The following is a 19,963-nucleotide window of genomic DNA, read 5'->3' as shown; positions in this document are numbered from 1 at the left end:
TGTTGTCTTCCGGCACTTCCTGCTCACCAACATGACACGGTGAATGCTGCGCCCAGGGTTAGATACATTCTTCTGCAGCGCGTGTTGTCTTTTGGCACTTCCTGCTCTCCGACATGACATGGTGAATGCTACGCCCAGGGTTAGATACATTCTTACTACAGCGCGTGTTGTCTTCCGGCATTTCCTGCTCACCGACATGACATGGTGAATGCTGCACCCAGGGATAGATACATTCTTACTACAGCGCGTGTTGTCTTCCGGCACTTCCTGCTCACAGACATGACACAGTGAATGCTGCACCCAGGGATAGATACATTCTACTGCAGCGCGTGTTGTCTCCCGGCACTTCCTGCTCACCGACATGACACGGTGAATGCTGCGCCCAGGGTTAGATACATTCTTACTGCAGCGCTTGTTGTCTCCCGGCACTTCCTGCTCACCGACATGACACGGTGAATGCTGCACCCAGGGATAGATACATTCTACTGCAGCGCGTGTTGTCTTCCGGCACTTCCTGCTCACTGACACGACACAGTGAATGCTGCACCCAGGGATAGATACATTCTACTGCAGCGCGTGTTGTCTTCCGGCACTTCCTGCTCACTGACATGACACAGTGAATGCTGCACCCAGGGATAGATACATTCTACTGCAGCGCGTGTTGTCTCCCGGCACTTCCTGCTCACCGACATGACACGGTGAATGCTGCGCCCAGGGTTAGATACATTCTTACTGCAGCACGTGTTGTCTTTCGGCACTTCCTGCTCACAGACATGACACAGTGAATGCTGCGCCCAGGGATAGATACATTCTACCGCAGCGCGTGTTGTCTTTTGGCACTTCCTGCTCACCGACATGACATGGTGAATGCTATGCCCAGGGTTAGATACATTCTACCGCAGCGCGTGTTGTCTTCCGGCACTTCCTGCTCACCGACATGACACGGTGAATGCTGCGCCCAGGGTTAGATACATTCTTAGTGCAGCGCGTGTTGTCTTCTGGCACTTCCTGCTCACCGACTTGACACGGTGAATGCTGCGTCCAGGGTTAGATACATTCTACCGCAGCGCGTGTTGTCTTTTGGCACTTCCTGCTCTCCGACATGACATGGTGAATGCTACGCCCAGGGTTAGATACATTCTACCGCAGCGCGTGTTGTCTTCCGGCACTTCCTGCTCACCGACATGAAACGGTGAATGCTGTGCCTGGGATTAGATACATTCTTACTGCAGCGCGTTTTGTCTTCCGGCATTTCCTGCTCACCGACATGACATGGTGAATGCTGCACCCAGGGATAGATACATTCTTACTACAGCGCGTGTTGTCTTCCGGCACTTCCTGCTCACAGACATGACACAGTGAATGCTGCACCCAGGGATAGATACATTCTACTGCAGCGCGTGTTGTCTCCCGGCACTTCCTGCTCACTGACATGACACGGTGAATGCTGCGCCCAGGGTTAGATACATTCTTACTGCAGCGCTTGTTGTCTCCCGGCACTTCCTGCTCACCGACATGACACGGTGAATGCTGCACCCAGGGATAGATACATTCTACTGCAGCGCGTGTTGTCTTCCGGCACTTCCTGCTCACCGACATGACACGGTGAATGCTGCGCCCAGGGTTAGATACATTCCTACTGCAGTGCGTGTTGTCTTCCGGCACTTCCTGCTCACTGACACGACACAGTGAATGCTGCACCCAGGGATAGATACATTCTACTGCAGCGCGTGTTGTCTTCCGGCACTTCCTGCTCACTGACATGACACAGTGAATGCTGCACCCAGGGATAGATACATTCTACTGCAGCGCGTGTTGTCTCCCGGCACTTCCTGCTCACCGACATGACACGGTGAATGCTGCGCCCAGGGTTAGATACATTCTTACTGCAGCACGTGTTGTCTTTCGGCACTTCCTGCTCACAGACATGACACAGTGAATGCTGCGCCCAGGGATAGATACATTCTACCGCAGCGCGTGTTGTCTTTTGGCACTTCCTGCTCACCGACATGACATGGTGAATGCTATGCCCAGGGTTAGATACATTCTACCGCAGCGCGTGTTGTCTTCCGGCACTTCCTGCTCACCGACATGACACGGTGAATGCTGCGCCCAGGGTTAGATACATTCTTAGTGCAGCGCGTGTTGTCTTCTGGCACTTCCTGCTCACCGACTTGACACGGTGAATGCTGCGTCCAGGGTTAGATACATTCTACCGCAGCGCGTGTTGTCTTTTGGCACTTCCTGCTCTCCGACATGACATGGTGAATGCTACGCCCAGGGTTAGATACATTCTACCGCAGCGCGTGTTGTCTTCCGGCACTTCCTGCTCACCGACATGAAACGGTGAATGCTGTGCCTGGGATTAGATACATTCTTACTGCAGCGCGTTTTGTCTTCCGGCATTTCCTGCTCACCGACATGACATGGTGAATGCTGCACCCAGGGATAGATACATTCTTACTACAGCGCGTGTTGTCTTCCGGCACTTCCTGCTCACAGACATGACACAGTGAATGCTGCACCCAGGGATAGATACATTCTACTGCAGCGCGTGTTGTCTCCCGGCACTTCCTGCTCACTGACATGACACGGTGAATGCTGCGCCCAGGGTTAGATACATTCTTACTGCAGCGCTTGTTGTCTCCCGGCACTTCCTGCTCACCGACATGACACGGTGAATGCTGCACCCAGGGATAGATACATTCTACTGCAGCGCGTGTTGTCTTCCGGCACTTCCTGCTCACCGACATGACACGGTGAATGCTGCGCCCAGGGTTAGATACATTCCTACTGCAGTGCGTGTTGTCTTCCGGCACTTCCTGCTCACTGACACGACACAGTGAATGCTGCACCCAGGGATAGATACATTCTACTGCAGCGCGTGTTGTCTTCCGGCACTTCCTGCTCACTGACATGACACAGTGAATGCTGCACCCAGGGATAGATACATTCTACTGCAGCGCGTGTTGTCTCCCGGCACTTCCTGCTCACCGACATGACACGGTGAATGCTGCGCCCAGGGTTAGATACATTCTTACTGCAGCGCTTGTTGTCTCCCGGCACTTCCTGCTCACCGACATGACACGGTGAATGCTGCACCCAGGGATAGATACATTCTACTGCAGCGCGTGTTGTCTTCCGGCACTTCCTGCTCACCGACATGACACGGTGAATGCTGCGCCCAGGGTTAGATACATTCCTACTGCAGCGCGTGTTGTCTTTCGGCACTTCCTGCTCACAGACATGACACAGTGAATGCTGCGCCCAGGGATAGATACATTCTACCGCAGCGCGTGTTGTCTTTTGGCACTTCCTGCTCACCGACATGACATGGTGAATGCTATGCCCAGGGTTAGATACATTCTACCGCAGCGCGTGTTGTCTTCCGGCACTTCCTGCTCACCGACATGACACGGTGAATGCTGCGCCCAGGGTTAGATACATTCTTAGTGCAGCGCGTGTTGTCTTCTGGCACTTCCTGCTCACCGACTTGACACGGTGAATGCTGCGTCCAGGGTTAGATACATTCTACCGCAGCGCGTGTTGTCTTTTGGCACTTCCTGCTCTCCGACATGACATGGTGAATGCTACGCCCAGGGTTAGATACATTCTACCGCAGCGCGTTTTGTCTTCCAGCACTTCCTGCTCACCGACATGACATGGTGAATGCTGTGCCCAGGGTTAGATACATTCTTACTGCAGCACGTGTTGTCTTCCGGCACTTCCTGCTCACCGACATGACACGGTGAATGCTGCGCCAAGGTTAGATACATTCTACTGCAGCGCGTGTTGTCTTCCGGCACTTCCTGCTCACCGACATGACATGGTGAATGCGGCTCCCAGGGTTAGATACATTCTACCGCAGCGCGTGTTGTCTTCCGGCACTTCCTGCTCACCGACATGACATGGTGAATGCTATGCCCAGGGTTAGATACATTCTACCGCAGCGCGTGTTGTCTTCCGGCACTTCCTGCTCACCGACATGACACGGTGAATGCTGCGCCCAGGGTTAGATACATTCTTAGTGTAGCGCGTGTTGTCTTCCGGCACTTCCTGCTCACCGACTTGACACGGTGAATGCTGCGCCCAGGGTTAGATACATTCTACCGCAGCGCGTGTTGTCTTTTGGCACTTCCTGCTCACCGACATGACATGGTGAATGCTACGCCCAGGGTTAGATACATTCTACCGCAGCGCGTGTTGTCTTCCGGCACTTCCTGCTCACCGACATGACACGGTGAATGCTGTGCCTGGGATTAGATACATTTTTACTGCAGCGCGTTTTGTCTTCCAGCACTTCCTGCTCACCGACATGACATGGTGAATGCTGTGCCCAGGGTTAGATACATTCTTACTGCAGCACATGTTGTCTTCCGGCACTTCCTGCTCACCGACATGACACAGTGAATGCTGCGCCAAGGTTAGATACATTCTACTGCAGCGCGTGTTGTCTTCCGGCACTTCCTGCTCACCGACATGACACGGTGAATGCGGCTCCCAGGGTTAGATACATTCTACCGCAGCGCGTGTTGTCTTCCGGCACTTCCTGCTCACCGACTTGACACAGTTAATGCTGCACCCAGGGTTAGATACATTCTTACTGCAGCGCGTGTTGTCTTCCAGCACTTCCTGCTCACCGACATGACACGGTGAATGCTGCGCCCAGGGTTAGATACATTCTTACTGCAGCGCGTGTTGTCTTCCGGCAATTCCTGCTCACCGACATGACACGGTGAATGCTGCGCCCAGGGTTAGAAACATTCTTACTGCAGTGCGCGTTGTCTTCCGGCACTTCCTGCTCACCGACATGACACGGTGAATGCTGCGCCCAGGGTTAGATACATTCTACCGCAGCGCGTGTTGTCTTCCGTCACTTCCTGCTCACCGGCATGACACGGTGAATGCTGCGCCCAGGGTTAGATACATTCCTACTGCAGCGCGTGTTGTCTTTCGGCACTTCCTGCTCACAGACATGACACAGTGAATGCTGCGCCCAGGGATATATACATTCTACCGCAGCGCGTGTTGTCTTTTGGCACTTCCTGCTCACCGACATGACATGGTGAATGCTACGCCCAGGGTTAGATACATTCTACCGCAGCGCGTGTTGTCGTCCGGCACTTCCTGCTCACCGACTTGACACGGTGAATGCTGCGCCCAGGGTTAGATACATTCTACCGCAGCGCGTGTTGTCTTTTAGCACTTCCTGCTCACTGACATGACATGGTGAATGCTACGCCCAGGGTTAGATACATTCTACCGCAGCGCGTGTTGTCTTCCGGTACTTCCTGCTCACCGACATGACACGGTGAATGCTGTGCCTGGGGTTAGATACATTCTTACTGCAGCGCGTGTTGTCTTCCGGCACTTCCTGCTCACCGACATGACAAGGTAAATGCTGCGCCCAGGGTTAGATACATTCTACTGCAGCGCGTGTTGTCACCCTTCGCTTCCTGCTCATCTACATGACACAGTAAATGCTGCGCTCTGTAATAGATACATTCTTACAGCAGTGCATGTTGTTTCCTCCAGTTCCTGCTCACCTACAAGACACAGTGAATGCTGCACCCTGTGATTGATACATGTTTACTTCAGTGCATGTTGTCTCCCTGCACTTCTTTGTCACCTGCATGACACAAAGAATGCTGCGCCCATGGGTATATACATTCTGACTGCAGTTCATGTTGCGTTCCACACTTCCTGCTCACCTACATGATGCAGTGAATGCTGCGCCCAGGGTTAGATACATTCTACTGCTATGCACCCCTCCCCCCAGTGCAAAACTCATAGACTGACTGCATTGTACCTTATTGGTACATACATGTTTAAAGATAATGAAAGATTGATGAGACTGTCCCTTGATTATCAAGATAACTTTGTTCCGTTCAGGCTGTAAGAAACAGGAGCTTTTCTGAAATGTCTCACCAGTGTCAGGAGCCCTACATTTTCCTCGTATTACCACAAAAGCAGGGTGAAGTTTGTCGATCCAAGAAGAAATACCTAAATCCGGGCCGGGATTTACTAGACATTCACAGAGCTCAACATAGCAAGGGAACATGCAGCAGGTGTTGTCACCCCGCACTTCTTTGCCACTCACATGGCACGAGGAATGCTGCGCCCAGGGGTAGATGCATTCTACTGCAGCACGTGTGGTCGCCCCGCACTTCCTGCTCACCTACATGGCACGGTGAATGCTGCGCCCGGGGTTAGGTGCATTCCACTGCAGCATTTCCCTGCTATGGTGTGTGGAAAAGGAACGTCCTGTGTGCCCTGCAGTCACTCCCTGCCTCCCTTGTACCTGCAGGAGCTGCACCTGGACAGTAACCGCATCGAACAGGTCTCCGAGGGCCTCCTGAACAAGACGATGAACCTGTCCGTGCTGGTGCTGAGCCACAACCGGCTGCAGGAGGACCGGCTCGCCCCGCGCGCCTGGATCGACCTGCCGTGAGTCCACTTCCGGTCCTCCGCATGTTTATGCATGGAAGCCTAATGGGAATTTCTAATGTATATGTATGTACGGAAATCTAATGGGCATTGCTAATGTATGTATGCACAGCTAAAGGTGAAGTCCTCATGGATATGTATTTTGGCAAAACGAAAGGGGAATTTCAATGTATATGTAGTTAGCCAAAGAGAAAAGTGAGGTTTCTAATGTTTATGTAGGCAGAGAAAGCGATAGGTGCAGTTCTGACGTATATGGATGCCTGCAAAGTGAAAGGGGTAGCTTTAACATATATGCTGGCATTCAAAGTGAAAGGTGCAATTCTAACATATATAGATGCATGCAAAGCGAAATGTGCAGTTCTAACGTATATCTATGCACACACATCAAAATGTACAGTTCTAACCTATATCTATGCACACACAGTGAAGGGTGCAGTAATAACGTATATCTATGCACATAGAGAAAGGTGCAGTTCTAACGTATGTCTATGCACACACAGTGAAGGTTTCGCTCTAACGTATATCTATGCACACACAGAGAAATATGCAGTTCTAACGTATATCTATGCACACACAGCAAAATGTGCAGTTCAAACATATATCTATACACACACAGCGAAATGTGCAGTTCTAACTTATATCTATGCACACACAGCGAAATGTGCAGTTCTAACTTATATCTATGCACACACCGCGAAAGGTGCAGTACTAACGTATATCTATGCACATAGAGAAAGATGCAGTTCTAACATATGTCTATGCACACAAAGCGAAGGTTTAGCTCTAATGTATATCTATGCACACACAGAGAAATGTGCAGTTCTAACGTATATCTATGCACACACAGCTAAATGTGCAGTTCTAACATATATCGATGCACACAGTGAATGTTCAGTTCTAATGTATATCCATGCACACACAGTGAAATGAGCAGTTCTAATGTATATCTATGCACATAGAGGAAGGTGCAGTTCTGACGTTTATCTATGCATACACAGCGAAATGTGCAGTTCTAATGTATATCTATACACACACAGCGAAATGTGCAGTTCTAACTTATATCTATGCACACACAGCGAAATGTGCAGTTCTAACTTATATCTATGCACACACCGCGAAAGGTGCAGTACTAACGTATATCTATGCACATAGAGAAAGATGCAGTTCTAACATATGTCTATGCACACACAGCGAAGGTTTAGCTCTTATGTATATCTATGCACACACAGAGAAATGTGCAGTTCTAACGTATATCTATGCACACACAGCTAAATGTGCAGTTCAAACATATATCTATACACACACAGCGAAATGTGCAGTTCTAACTTATATCTATGCACACACAGCGAAATGTGCAGTTCTAACTTATATCTATGCACACACAGCGAAATGTGCAGTTCTAACTTATATCTATGCACACACCGCGAAAGGTGCAGTACTAACGTATATCTATGCACATAGAGAAAGATGCAGTTCTAACATATGTCTATGCACACACAGCGAAGGTTTAGCTCTTATGTATATCTATGCACACACAGAGAAATGTGCAGTTCTAACGTATATCTATGCACACACAGCTAAATGTGCAGTTCTAACATATATCGATGCACACAGTGAAGGTTCAGTTCTAATGTATATCCATGCACACACAGTGAAATGAGCAGTTCTAATGTATATCTATGCACATAGAGGAAGGTGCAGTTCTGACGTTTATCTATGCATACACAGCGAAATGTGCAGTTCTAATGTATATCTATGCACTCACAGCGAAATGTTCAGTTCTAATGTATATCTATGCACACAGCAAAATGTGCAGTTCTAATGTATATCTTTGCACACCAGCGAAAGGTGCAGTTCTAACGTATATCCATGCACAAAGTGAAAGGTGCAGTTCTAATAAATATCATGCACACACAGCAAAAGGTGCAGTTGAAACGGATCTATGCACATAGCCATAGGTGCAGTTCTAGCATGTATTTTTGCACACTCAGCCATAGGTGTAATTCTAATGTATATCCTTGCACCCACAGTGAAAGGTGCAGTTCTAACATATATCCGTGCACACACAGTGAAAGGTGTTGTTCTAACGTATATCCATGCACACACAGTGAAAGGTGCTGCTTCACCATTTACAGCCACTAACACACCCACACACTAACCCATACAGCCACTCATTTACCCTCTCCTTCATCATTACAGCCACTTACACACCCACTCCCTCACCCCATACAGCTACTCATTCACCCTCTCCTTCACCATTAGAGCCACTTACACACTCACTCCCTCACCCATACAGCTACTCATTCACCCTCTCCTTCACCATTACAGTCACTTACACACCCACTCCCTCACCCATATAGATACTCACACAGCCACTCACTTACTCATACATTCACTGACACACCCAGTCACTCACCCATCCAAAACTCACACACCCACTCACTCATGAATATAGTCTCTAACATGCCCACTCACTCTTCTATACACCACTTGCACACCCACTCACTCATCCATACAGGTACTGTCACAGCCACTTACCTTAGTATTAGTATTTATGTTTAATACTCAGTACATTTTAGAAAACACTCACAGTCACTGGATGATGACATCAGTGATGTATTCAATGATGTCATTTGAGATGTAATCAGTGATGTCATGAGTGATGTCACTGACCATGTCATGAGTGATGTAATATGTGAGGTCACAAGCAGTGCATTGCAGCGGTGTAAGTTATAGTTAGCTCAAGTAAATATAATGGCTGAATTTCTCTGGTTTTGTAGGAGTGAAATGTGAGCGTAACTATAACATCCCAGTAACTTCTGGGTTTTTTTCAGTGAATTTCTAAGTGTTTTAAAAATTCTATTTCCGTACCATAATGTCGCTGTAACCTTTGTTTTTTTCAGTGAATTTCTAAGGTTTTTTCAAAATCTATTTCCTAACTGTAATATGTAACCTTTGAAAATGGGTGTGTGAGTGAGTGCAAGAGTCTTAGTGAGTGTGTGACTGAGTGTGTGAGTGTTTCAATGTGTGTTTGTGACTGGGTGTATGAGTGTCTGAGTGGGTCTGGGTGTACCTGCATAAGTGTCTCACTGGGTATGTGAGTGAGTGCGTAAGTGTCTGAGTGAGTCTGTGAGTGAGTGCATGAGTGTCTGAGTGGGTCTGTGAGTTGGTGCATGAGTCTCTGAGTGGGGCAGTGAGTGGATGCATAAGTGTCTAAGTGGGTCTCTGAGTGAGTGCATGAATGTCTGAGTGGATCTGTGAGTGTGTGAGTGAGTCTCTGATTGGGTCTATAAGTGGGTGTATGAGTCTTTGTGTGGGTCTGTGATTGGATACGTGTGTCTAAGTGGGACTGTGAGTGAGTGCCTGAATGTCTGATTGGGTCTATGAGTGGGTGCATGCGTCTCTGAGTGGGTTTGTAAGTGGGTGAATGAGTGTCTGAGTGGGTCTGTGAGTGGGTGAGTTTGTCTGTGTGGGTCTGTGAGTGGGTAAGTGGGTCTGTGAGTGGTGTGTGAGCCTCCAGGCCTCATTTGAATGGGGTGGAGGGCTGCATGCCCCCCCTCGCAAGGCCAATCTTGGCCCCAGGAGCCACATCTTCAGAGCCTGCCATAATTCAATGGGGGAGAGGGGCCACATGGCCTCCCTCCCCAGGCCGATTTTGGCCCCAGAGACCCCATTCCCTGGGTCCACCATAATTCAATTGGGGAAGGGGACCCATGGCCCCCCTTCTTGGGCCGTTTTTGGCCCTGGGGACCCAATCCCCCAGGGCCTGGCCATAAACAATTGGAGGAAGAGGGCCACATGGCCCCCTTTCACAGCCCAATTCTGGCCCCAGGGACCCAATCTCCTGGGGCCCGGAATTTCATTTATTTTATTTTTAATAGGGGAAGGGTATCCCCATCCCCAGGGCCTGGCCATTAATAAATGGGGGAGGGGACCATGTGTTCACCCTCCGCTGGCCGATTCGGCCCCAGGGACCCATTCTCCTGGGCCCAGATCTTTTATTATTTTTTATTTTTATTAGAGGAAGGGGCCACACGGCTCCCCTCCCCGGGCAGATTTCAGCACTCGGGACCCCATCCCCTGGGGCCCAGCCTACCCCCAGGGCACCCAATGTGCAATGGGACTGCAAGGGAGCCTCAAGGCCCCCGCGCTCTCAGCTGGCTCCCCGCCTCTTGTGGAAGCTGGCATTGCTGCCGCAAGCAGATAGCTGTCTTAAATAGCAGCTCCCTGCTTGCGGGAGCAATATTCTTATCTGTTTCCCAGCACGTATATTTGTGTGTAGGGAAACTGGTGAAAACTCCTCTTTCTGCAAGCGGGAGCTGTTTGACAGCTTCCGCTTGCAGAAAACGGAGCTATGTTTGCTTTTGTTCGGTGGGACCAAGCAAAAGCAAACAGCTACCTCCCGAGGGTGGACACCTCGGGAGGTAGCAGGAGCCGGTGCTTGGGGGTGTCGGTCCCCAAGGCCATTCATTGCTCAATGAGGAGGGCCTCGCAGCCCCACTCCACTGTAGTATTGAGCCCCGGGGAGGTGGTGGTCCCCGGGGTTCTGCAACGGACCCCTACATTAATTTATTTCAGCATCAGGGAGGTGGAAAACCCCAGGGCTGTGGGGGGCCACGTGGGCCCCCTGTACTACTTCTGTGATTTGCCCCGGGGAAGTGGCGGTTCACGGGGTGTGGGCGGGCCCAACGGGCCTGCCTGCATGCATACTTTTAGGTGCCTCGGGTAGGTGGAAGTCCTCAGGGCTGAGGGGGTGGACTTAACAGTGAATTAAAACAATTAAAAAACACACTTCCCTCTAACCGCGGCGTCCCCGGGTTGCCCTCCTCCTCTTTCTCGACATTGGGATACAGCTGAAGAAGACTACGCATGCGCATTTCCAGCAAGGGCAGCCTGGGGACGCGCGGTTAGAGGTAAGTGTTTTTTTTGGGATTGTTTTAATTCACTGATAAGTATTTTTAAATAGGGGGTGGAGGTGGGTGGCGTAGCGGAGCTACACGGTGTTCCACGGAGTTTGTTGCCTACTCCGTGGCACTCCGCATAGCCCCGCTACGCACACTACGCCCAGGCCATAGCCCCGCTACGCACACTGCGCCCAGGCCATAGCCCCGCTACGCACACTGCGCCCAGGCCATAGCCCCGCTACGCACACTGCGCCCAGGCTTAAAAACTACAAATATGCACTAGGTTGCTGTTGGAGAAACAATACCCAGCACTTCCTAAACTTACATAAGAAGGGTTCTCAAAATGCAAATCTTCAGCCCACGGCTTTGACACAAGGGTTAGCACCGCCAGGGCCTTTGCCCACTGTTGTGTTTGTGAGAGTCGCTGTAACAAATGCTGGTGCACAAGATCTAACACAAGGTGATTACAATGCACCTTGAAAGGCCTCCTGCCTTTAGTACATGCTATTCACAATACATAAGTCACACCTACTGCCTTTGTCATAATAAACAGGTCAGGCCTGCATCCTTGATCAGTGATCGCCGCCATAACCAACTCCGTCCTCCGTGCTGAGCATACGCTTTCTCACAGGGCAAAATGGGGTAGCACTCCTTTTCGGATGAAGAACACCAGCGCCTGGATACCCTCACTCGTGACAATAAGCGCTCTACAACTCTACTGATTGATTGGCTGATTGACTGACTTCTGTCCAAAGTTGCACTCCACTGAATCAGCATGTGGGCGGAGACAAGCTGCTCTCTCTTTCTTAAAGCTCTTTGTCTGTTGATCACATAAAGTTCAGCGACTGTTGTGCTGCCCAGCTAGACCCAAACTCTGACGGGTTCAATGATCTACCCGAAGACCAGGCGGCAACTTATGATTGGTCAATAGTAGACATAAGCACCTGTTGTTTTTCCTGTTTTCTTCTCTTTGGCTCCGCCCCAGGTTCAGTCACCTCTTGCATGACAAGACTATTGCGCAACATGACTCTTGCACTACGGGACTCTAGCACCACAGGATTCTTGCATGACAGGACTCTTGCACAACAGGACTCTTGCACAACGGGACTCTTGCAGGACAGGACTTTTGCATGACAGGACTCTTGCATGACAGGACTCTTGCATGACAGGACTCTTGCACAACAGGACTTTTGCACGACGGGACTCTTGCAGGACAGGACTTTTGCATGTCAGGACTCTTGCATGACAGGACTCTTGCACAACAGGACTCTTGCACGACGGGACTGTTGCAGGACAGCACTTTTGCATGACAGGACTCTTGCATGACGGGACTTTTGCATGACAGGACTCTTGCACAGCAGGACTCTTGCACGACGGGACTCTTGCATGACAGGACTCTTGCACGACAGGACTCTTGCACGACGGGACTCTTGCAGGACAGGACTTTTGCATGACAAGACTCTTGCACAACAGGACTCTTGCATGACAGAACACTTGCATGGCAGAATTCTTGCACGATGGGACTCTTGCACAACAGGACTCTTGCATGACAGGACTCTTGCATGACAGGACTCGTGTACAATGAGACTCTTGCAGAGCAGGACTCTTGCATGACGGGACTCTTGCAGGACAGCACTCTTGCATGACAGGACTCTTGCAGAACAAGACTCTTGCACGACGGGACTCTTGCAGGACAGGACTTTTGCATGACAGGACTCTTGCATGACGGGACTCTTGCACAACAGGACTCTTGCATGACAGGACTCTTCCACGATAGGACTTTTGCACGATGAGACTCTTGCATGACAGGACTCTTCTACGATAGGAATCCTGCACTACAGTGCTCTTGCAGGACAGGACTCTTGCATGACGGGACTCTTCCACAACAGGACTCTTGCACTACGGCACTCATGCATGATAAGACTTTCGCATGATGAGACTCTTGCATGACAGGAATCTTGCACTACAGGACTCTTGCATCACAGGACTCTTGCAGGATGGGACTCTTCCATGACAGGACTCTTGCACAATGGTACTCTTGCATGATGGTACTCTTGCATGACAGGACTCTTGCACGATGGGACTCTTGCAGGACGGGACTCTTCCATGAAAGGACTCTTGCACGATGGGATTCTTGCACAACGGGACTCTTGCATGACAGTACTCTTGCATGACAGGACTCTTGCATGATGGGGATCTTGCACAACAGTACTCTTGCACGACAGGACTCTTGCATAACAGGACTTGTGCACGATGAGACTCTTGCATGACAGGACTCTTGCAGGACAAGACTCTTGCACAACGAGACTCTTGCACAACAGGACTCTTGCACGACGGGACTCTTGCGCGACAGGAATCTTGCACAATGGGACTCTTGCATGATAGGACTCTTGCATGATAGGACTCTTGCACAATGGGACTCTTGCACAGCGTGACTCTTGCACAACAGGACTCTTGCATGACAGGACTCTTGCATGACAGAACTCTTGCAATGCAGGACTCTTGCAGGGCGGGACTCTTGCAGGGCGGGAATCTTGCATAACAGGACCCTTGCACAACGGGACTCTTGCATGACAGGACTCTTGCACAACAGGATTCTTGCACAACAGGACTCTTGCACAACAGGATTCTTGCACGACCGGAATTTTGTGCGACGGGAATATTGCATGACTGGACTCTTGCATGACAGGACTCTTGCATGACAGGACTCTTGCATGATGGGACTCTTGCATGACAGGACTGTAGGAAGGTGGATATCTGACTATGGTTACCCCCAAATTTTTGCCTAGTGTCTAGCTGGTTTTTCGACTTAGTTGGCCTGAGATCCTGCCATTCAGGCTCTCAGGCTATCTGCTCTCTCTGTAAAATGGACTCCATGTACCCTAGGTACATACCCAATTGGTTGGATCACCCTGTCAGCCCCTGTACCAGTGTACACTAGGTACCCAGGGCATTGGTGTATCCAAGGCCTGCCAGGGGCTGAAGCATGTATTATGCCACCCCAGGCTTGGCCTAACAATTTGACACAACTGGCTGATCACTCAGCTGGGGTAAGTTGGTGTAATCACCTCTTACTTAGGTGTAGTATACCTATACCTAACCTTAAATGGGACACCTGGTAACCTATAAGTCACTCCTATGGCAGGCCTTAACAATCCTGAAGGCAGAGTGCTTGGTTCCATGTGAGATGGTGCTCTGGCATGAGCTGAGCCTGTCTGCAGTGGTCGGAACAACTTCCTTCTACTGTTTCCAGATATCGTCATACCATATACTCTTAAGTGCATTATGAACCTCGCGGTTAAATGCTATCTTTGGTTTGGCTTTATCAAAACATGTCGAGTAAGGTGTCATACGAATTGGAATACTAACCCCTCGCCAATTCTGGCGACGGGGTTAGCATTCCACCCTTCTAGAGGGACACGACATGTACAGTACCTGAAACCCGGGTAAAATCAGACATAGCCTCAGCTCCACAAAATGGATGCTGCCACCACAGACACAAGTCTGCCCTCCTGCTGCTGGGAGTCCTTCCAGCTTGGGAGGTGTGGACAAAGGGTTTCCTGCCAGGGGAGGTGCGTGCACCACCCCAGACAGGATTTTGTGTATTGGTCAGGTAGGGCTTGAAAGAAACCAGACATGCCTGTGGCTCACGAGGAGCCTCGGTGCATATGCCAGTTCAAACCGGTCCTGGGGCACACCAGTCCCGGGCCTGGGGCGAGCTGGACAAAGGATTGGGGGTGTAACCACCCCCCTTCCTGGTCCCACCCATAGGGAGGGACCTAGCAGGTAGTCCGGCCCCTAGAATCCGAATAAAGGTAGGAGCTGTGTCCTAAGACTTCAGACATCCTGGAATCAACTTAAAACTAAGAAGAAGACGGGAACTTCGACGCTCTGCTGCACAGAGGACTGAAGCCAATCTCCCCTGTGGTCAGGGAGTGACCACCTTGCTAACGCAAGCACCATCCAGCGAATCAACGTCTGCTTTGCCGCCGCCTCCCGCCGGAGCCCGAGCCCAGAGACTGACAAGACCTGGACCTCCAGACCTCTCACCGCCCGATCCACAGTCCCTGCAAAGAGGAGACCCGTGGAGGCACCGAGACACGTGGAGCCAGCCATCTTGAAACGACTACGACAAGCTGACCAGTGCAACAACCGAGGCTCCCTCCAAGTTGTGCTTTGGGTCCTGAGAAGCCCAACCCTCGAGCAGCATCTGCACCAAAGGTGAGCCCTCCAGCATCTCCACGATCTGCGTGGGGCCCTTCTGCATTTTGCCACTCGACGCGCCTAACCGGTTGCTGGCCCGCTGGCTAGTGGCCATCTTGGCGACGAAATCTACGACAAACACCGCTGGTCTGGTTGCTCCAGACTGGCCCTTGCTCCCCTCCAAAGGAGCAGTTCCTCTGACCTTGCTGGTCAGAACCATCAGCTTAACCTCCTTGCCTACAACAATTGCTTTTGCCAAGGCTTGTTTGCTTCGATCAAGTCGCCGACACCGCCGACAGCGAGAGCCTGCGTGGGACAGCTCGTGACTCGACTCCTGGACGTCGTCGACCTTCAGGGACCACGTGGCTGCAGAGTCAAGCTACACCTTCCTTCCTGTTTGCACCCGACATCGCCTGGTACCCACCTGGTGCCACGCTGGTCACTGGCTAGTGACTGTGAACACTGTCCCCTCTGCTTACAGGTCTTCAACATCTCCGATCCACTCTTGGATCCACTGCATCTCTTCCCGACCGACCGCCTGCAGCACTTTTGTCTACAGGCCCCACGGAACAGATAGAAGAAACCCGACGCACTTCGAGGCCTATGCACCCGCTTCCTGTGGGTGAGGTAAAGCTGGCACACCTGTGCCCAAGTGTAGTATTACATCTCTAGTGCCTGTGTTCCAAATCTTAAGTTCCTAGGTCATCCGGAAGATTCCTTTTGCAGTAACTTTGTACTTTTTACGCACCCATTGAAACCTATGGGAGCACGCGTGTGACTATTTGCTCTGCACACGCCACCCGTGGACCTCCTGGTCACTAACTGACGTTAGCTCCTTGTAGGCCCAGCGATTCTAGAGGCCCTAGGCCTTTTCCCTTTTCTGTTCGTGGTACTTATACCACTATTTTAGTATATGGTTCGAGTGGCCACCAGGGCCTATCCATATAAAGTGCAACTTCTGTGTATTCTGTGATAATCTTGTTTGACGATTTGTGCTCCTGTGCTCATAAAGAGACTAGGGGTTACTTTGAGAAATAAATACATATATATTTTGAATATATATCTGTGTGGTGTCCTTTCATTGGTATAAAAGGGGGTTACTATTGGTAAAACAGCTTGCTTAACACGCATCACGAGTTTAGCCTCAAAGACTGCTTAGCCTACGCTACCACTAGGGCAGCTGGTCCGAAAAGGTTGACTTACAACCACACCATAAGGGTTGCTTGGCATGGTACAAGGTGATCACTTTAACTAGTGAGCATCATATACCAGGCCAACTTCTCACATTGGTGAGCAGCGGTTGGATTTGAGCTTGCTGTGTTTTACCTCTGTAATCTCTTGGTTACCAATTGAAAGATCACATAGGTACCTGTAGGTACATATAAAACAAGATTAGATATACATAAGTTCTACTGAACTTAGTTGTTGTAGAGCAAAGGGAGTAGCACACCCTGACTACAACTACTAGATAGGTTTAGTAGGTAAACACAAGTGTAGGTAGATTGCAACACATCCACCCACACTTAAGAGCAATGGCCGGGGCAGAGGGGTCCACTGTACCCATCTCTGTTGAGAGTGACCCCCAGAGGGCAACATCCAGCTTTGCTACCCTTAACCAGAATGAGCTCAGGCATTTGGCAACTATTAGAGGCCTTAAACAGCCCAAGAACCCTACCTCTGCTGAGCTCAGAGAACTCTTACAAAATGATGAGAATCAGAGAGAACTCAGGAAAGCTTCCCAGTTAGCCCCCTTTGGGTCAGGAACAGGAGGCCCCCCTTCTGAAGATACTACAGAGGTACCCAGTTCCAATAGCCATCCCTTAGATGAGAACCATACTACAGGGGAGGAAAGTGGTGAGGATACAGAAAGTAGTGATGATGAAGGGAGAACTAGCCCAGTGCCAAGTATTATACTTGGCCCAGCTAAACTAAGGCTATTGGGGACTGACAATGGGTTCACCCCATTGGATCTCCCCAGTGGACTTAACACAGGGCTTGGGAGGCAAAGGAATCGCTCAGGTGACTCCAATGCTTCTCATGGCTCTAGAGGCTCTCAAGGTCACTCCAGGAAAAGGATGACCACCCCTCAGAGGAGGGAACATGAGGCCAGAATGCAGGAAGCCCAGCTGAGGATCAGGAAGCAGGAGCTAGAAGTAGCCCTGATGGAAGAAAAACTGAGCAAGGCTAGGCAGCATAGAGAGAGTGGGTCTATACCCACTGGTGGCAGCAATGTCCCTAGGGACAAAGATAGGGTCTTTGACAATAGGAACCTGTCCAAGATTGTGCCCCCCTACAAAAGTGGGGATGACATCCACAAATGGATGACTGCTCTTGAGAGAGCCTGCAAAGTGCAGCAGGTTCCTGAAGACCAGTGGGCAGCAATCTTATGGCTCTCCTTTGAGGGGAGAGGCAGAGATAGACTCCTCACTGTTAGAGAAGAGGATGTCAGAAATTACAGAGTCCTGAAGAGTGTCCTAGTTGATGGGTTAGGCTTAACCACTGAACAGTACAGGTTAATGTTCAGAGACACCCAGAAGACACAGACTCAGGACTGGTCTGAATATGTGGAATGTGCCACTAAGGCTTTGGAGGGTTGGTTGCTGGGAAGTAAGGTGTCTGATTATACAGGATTGTACAATTTGATGATGAGAGAGCAGATTTTAAGTAATTGTCAAAACCAGCTTCTCCATCAACACCTGGTAGACTCAGATTTGACCTCTCCCCAAGAATTGGGAAAGAGGGCAGATAAATGGGTCAGGACCAGGATCAGGCCTAAAAACCAGGGTGGTGACCAAAAGAAAGATACCACCAAGCCTCAAGAGAAGGGTGGGGATAAAGAAAAAGAGAAACCTTCCTCAGGGCCCCAAAACTCCACACAGGGTGGTGGGTCCCAAGCTCCCTCCTCTACCACAGCTAAAAAGCCCTACTGCCATGAGTGTAAAACTCCTGGGCATTGGAAAACTGACAGCGGTTGCCCAAGGGCTAAAAACAAAACTGTTCCTCCAATTACTCCTGTCACACCACCTATTACTGTCAGCAGTAATCCCCCAGGTGGTGGGAGTGCCCCCAGAAATCTGGGTGGGTTTACTTGGGGAACACAGGGGGACCCTGGCTTAGCCAATTCCCCTACAGCAACCACTCTTGTCTGTGATGGTGGCATGGGGTTTGCCAACTTCACTGCCTGTCCCAACACTTTGGGTAGGTACAGACAGGAGCCCTACATCAATGGTACAAAAGCTGAGGCCTACAGAGACACTGGGGCTAGCATCACAATGGTGGCCCATTGGCTAGTTCCCTCTGAGCAGCTTTTGCCCGGTTTCTCCTACCAGGTGACTAACATTGATGGCAAACAGAACAGTCATCCCATGGCAGAGGTATGTCTCAGCTGGGGAGGGGTCACTGGCCCTAAAAGGGTAGCAGTGTCCCCAACCTTGCCTGTAGACTGCTTACTGGGGAATGACTTAGAACTCTCAGCTTGGGCTGGAGTTGAACAAGACACCCATTCTAAAATGGTAGGCCTTTCACAAAAGGGTAGGGGGGTTGTGCCATTCACAACCCCTGTCCAAATAGATTTCCTCCCTGAAAAGGTTGGAAGGGCAGTGGTAGCCACAGCCCAGGCACAGACAGACTTCCCTGTAGGGACTGGCAGAGCTGTGACAGTCACAGCTCAAACACAAACTGAGTGCCCCCCTGAAAAGGTTGGCAAGGCTGTAATGGTCTCAGCCTATACTCAGACTGACATAGGTGTAGTGAAGCCTGAAACAATGGATCACTCCACACAAACTGAGAGTAGTGGGGAGGAAGAAAAGTCTCCCTCTCCCCAGACATTAGGAAAAGGTCAGCCTCCTCAGGGATCTGACCTCACCCCTTGTGAAGGAACTGCCCCAGAGGTAGCCAGGCCTGGCCTGGCAGAGCCTCTGATGTCAGTGGCCCCTTCCAAGGTGGGATCCAGTCTGGTGCAGGTAGCCTGCCTCTCTCTACCCTGCCTCAGTCAGCCCAGGGCTGCAGAGGTCAGGGAGGCCAGTGGACCCCCAGAGGGCCCCTGTCCACAAGAACCCCCCCATCAAAAGAATGAGGATTGCCTGGCTAGTAGCCCTAGTCAGGTGATGGGTAAAAACATTCCTGAGGGATCTCCTTTACAGGTAGTTAGGGACCTCCCCCAGGGGGATTCTGTTGGGCACAGGCAAACATGGGACCTTAGGGCCCCAAACCTGACCTGTCCCTCCAGTAAGCCCACAAAAGGGACCCAGCCTCCAGCTTTAGGTAGCCAGAGGCTGACCCTGAGAGCACAGCGCAACTCAGTTAAAGGAAGAAAGGCATCCATGGTGGAGGATGATTGGAGGAAGCTGAGGCCTCACTTTGAGGACACTCACTTCAGTACTCCATCTCAACACCAGCCTTTTACTTTG

The 19,963-nt window shown here is 50.5% G+C and overlaps 1 protein-coding gene across 2 annotated transcripts in view; it reads left to right on the top strand.

Annotated features, from left to right (window-relative positions):
• The window catches only part of LOC146797147 (extracellular matrix protein 2-like), a 191,183-nt gene that overhangs the window by 90,526 nt on the left and 80,694 nt on the right, over positions 1-19,963 (top strand). For both annotated transcript variants that reach the window (XM_085629823.1, XM_085629822.1), the window contains one exon: positions 6,308-6,447. In XM_085629823.1, coding sequence (XP_085485949.1) covers positions 6,308-6,447 — 140 coding nt within the window. The remainder of the gene's footprint in view (positions 1-6,307; positions 6,448-19,963) is intronic.

This window comes from Triturus cristatus, chromosome 10 (assembly GCF_964204655.1).
Source record: "Triturus cristatus chromosome 10, aTriCri1.1, whole genome shotgun sequence".
Lineage (NCBI taxonomy): Eukaryota > Metazoa > Chordata > Amphibia > Caudata > Salamandridae > Triturus > Triturus cristatus.
Note: the sequence above shows the minus strand (reverse complement) of the source record. Positions and strands in the feature narration are given on the sequence as shown.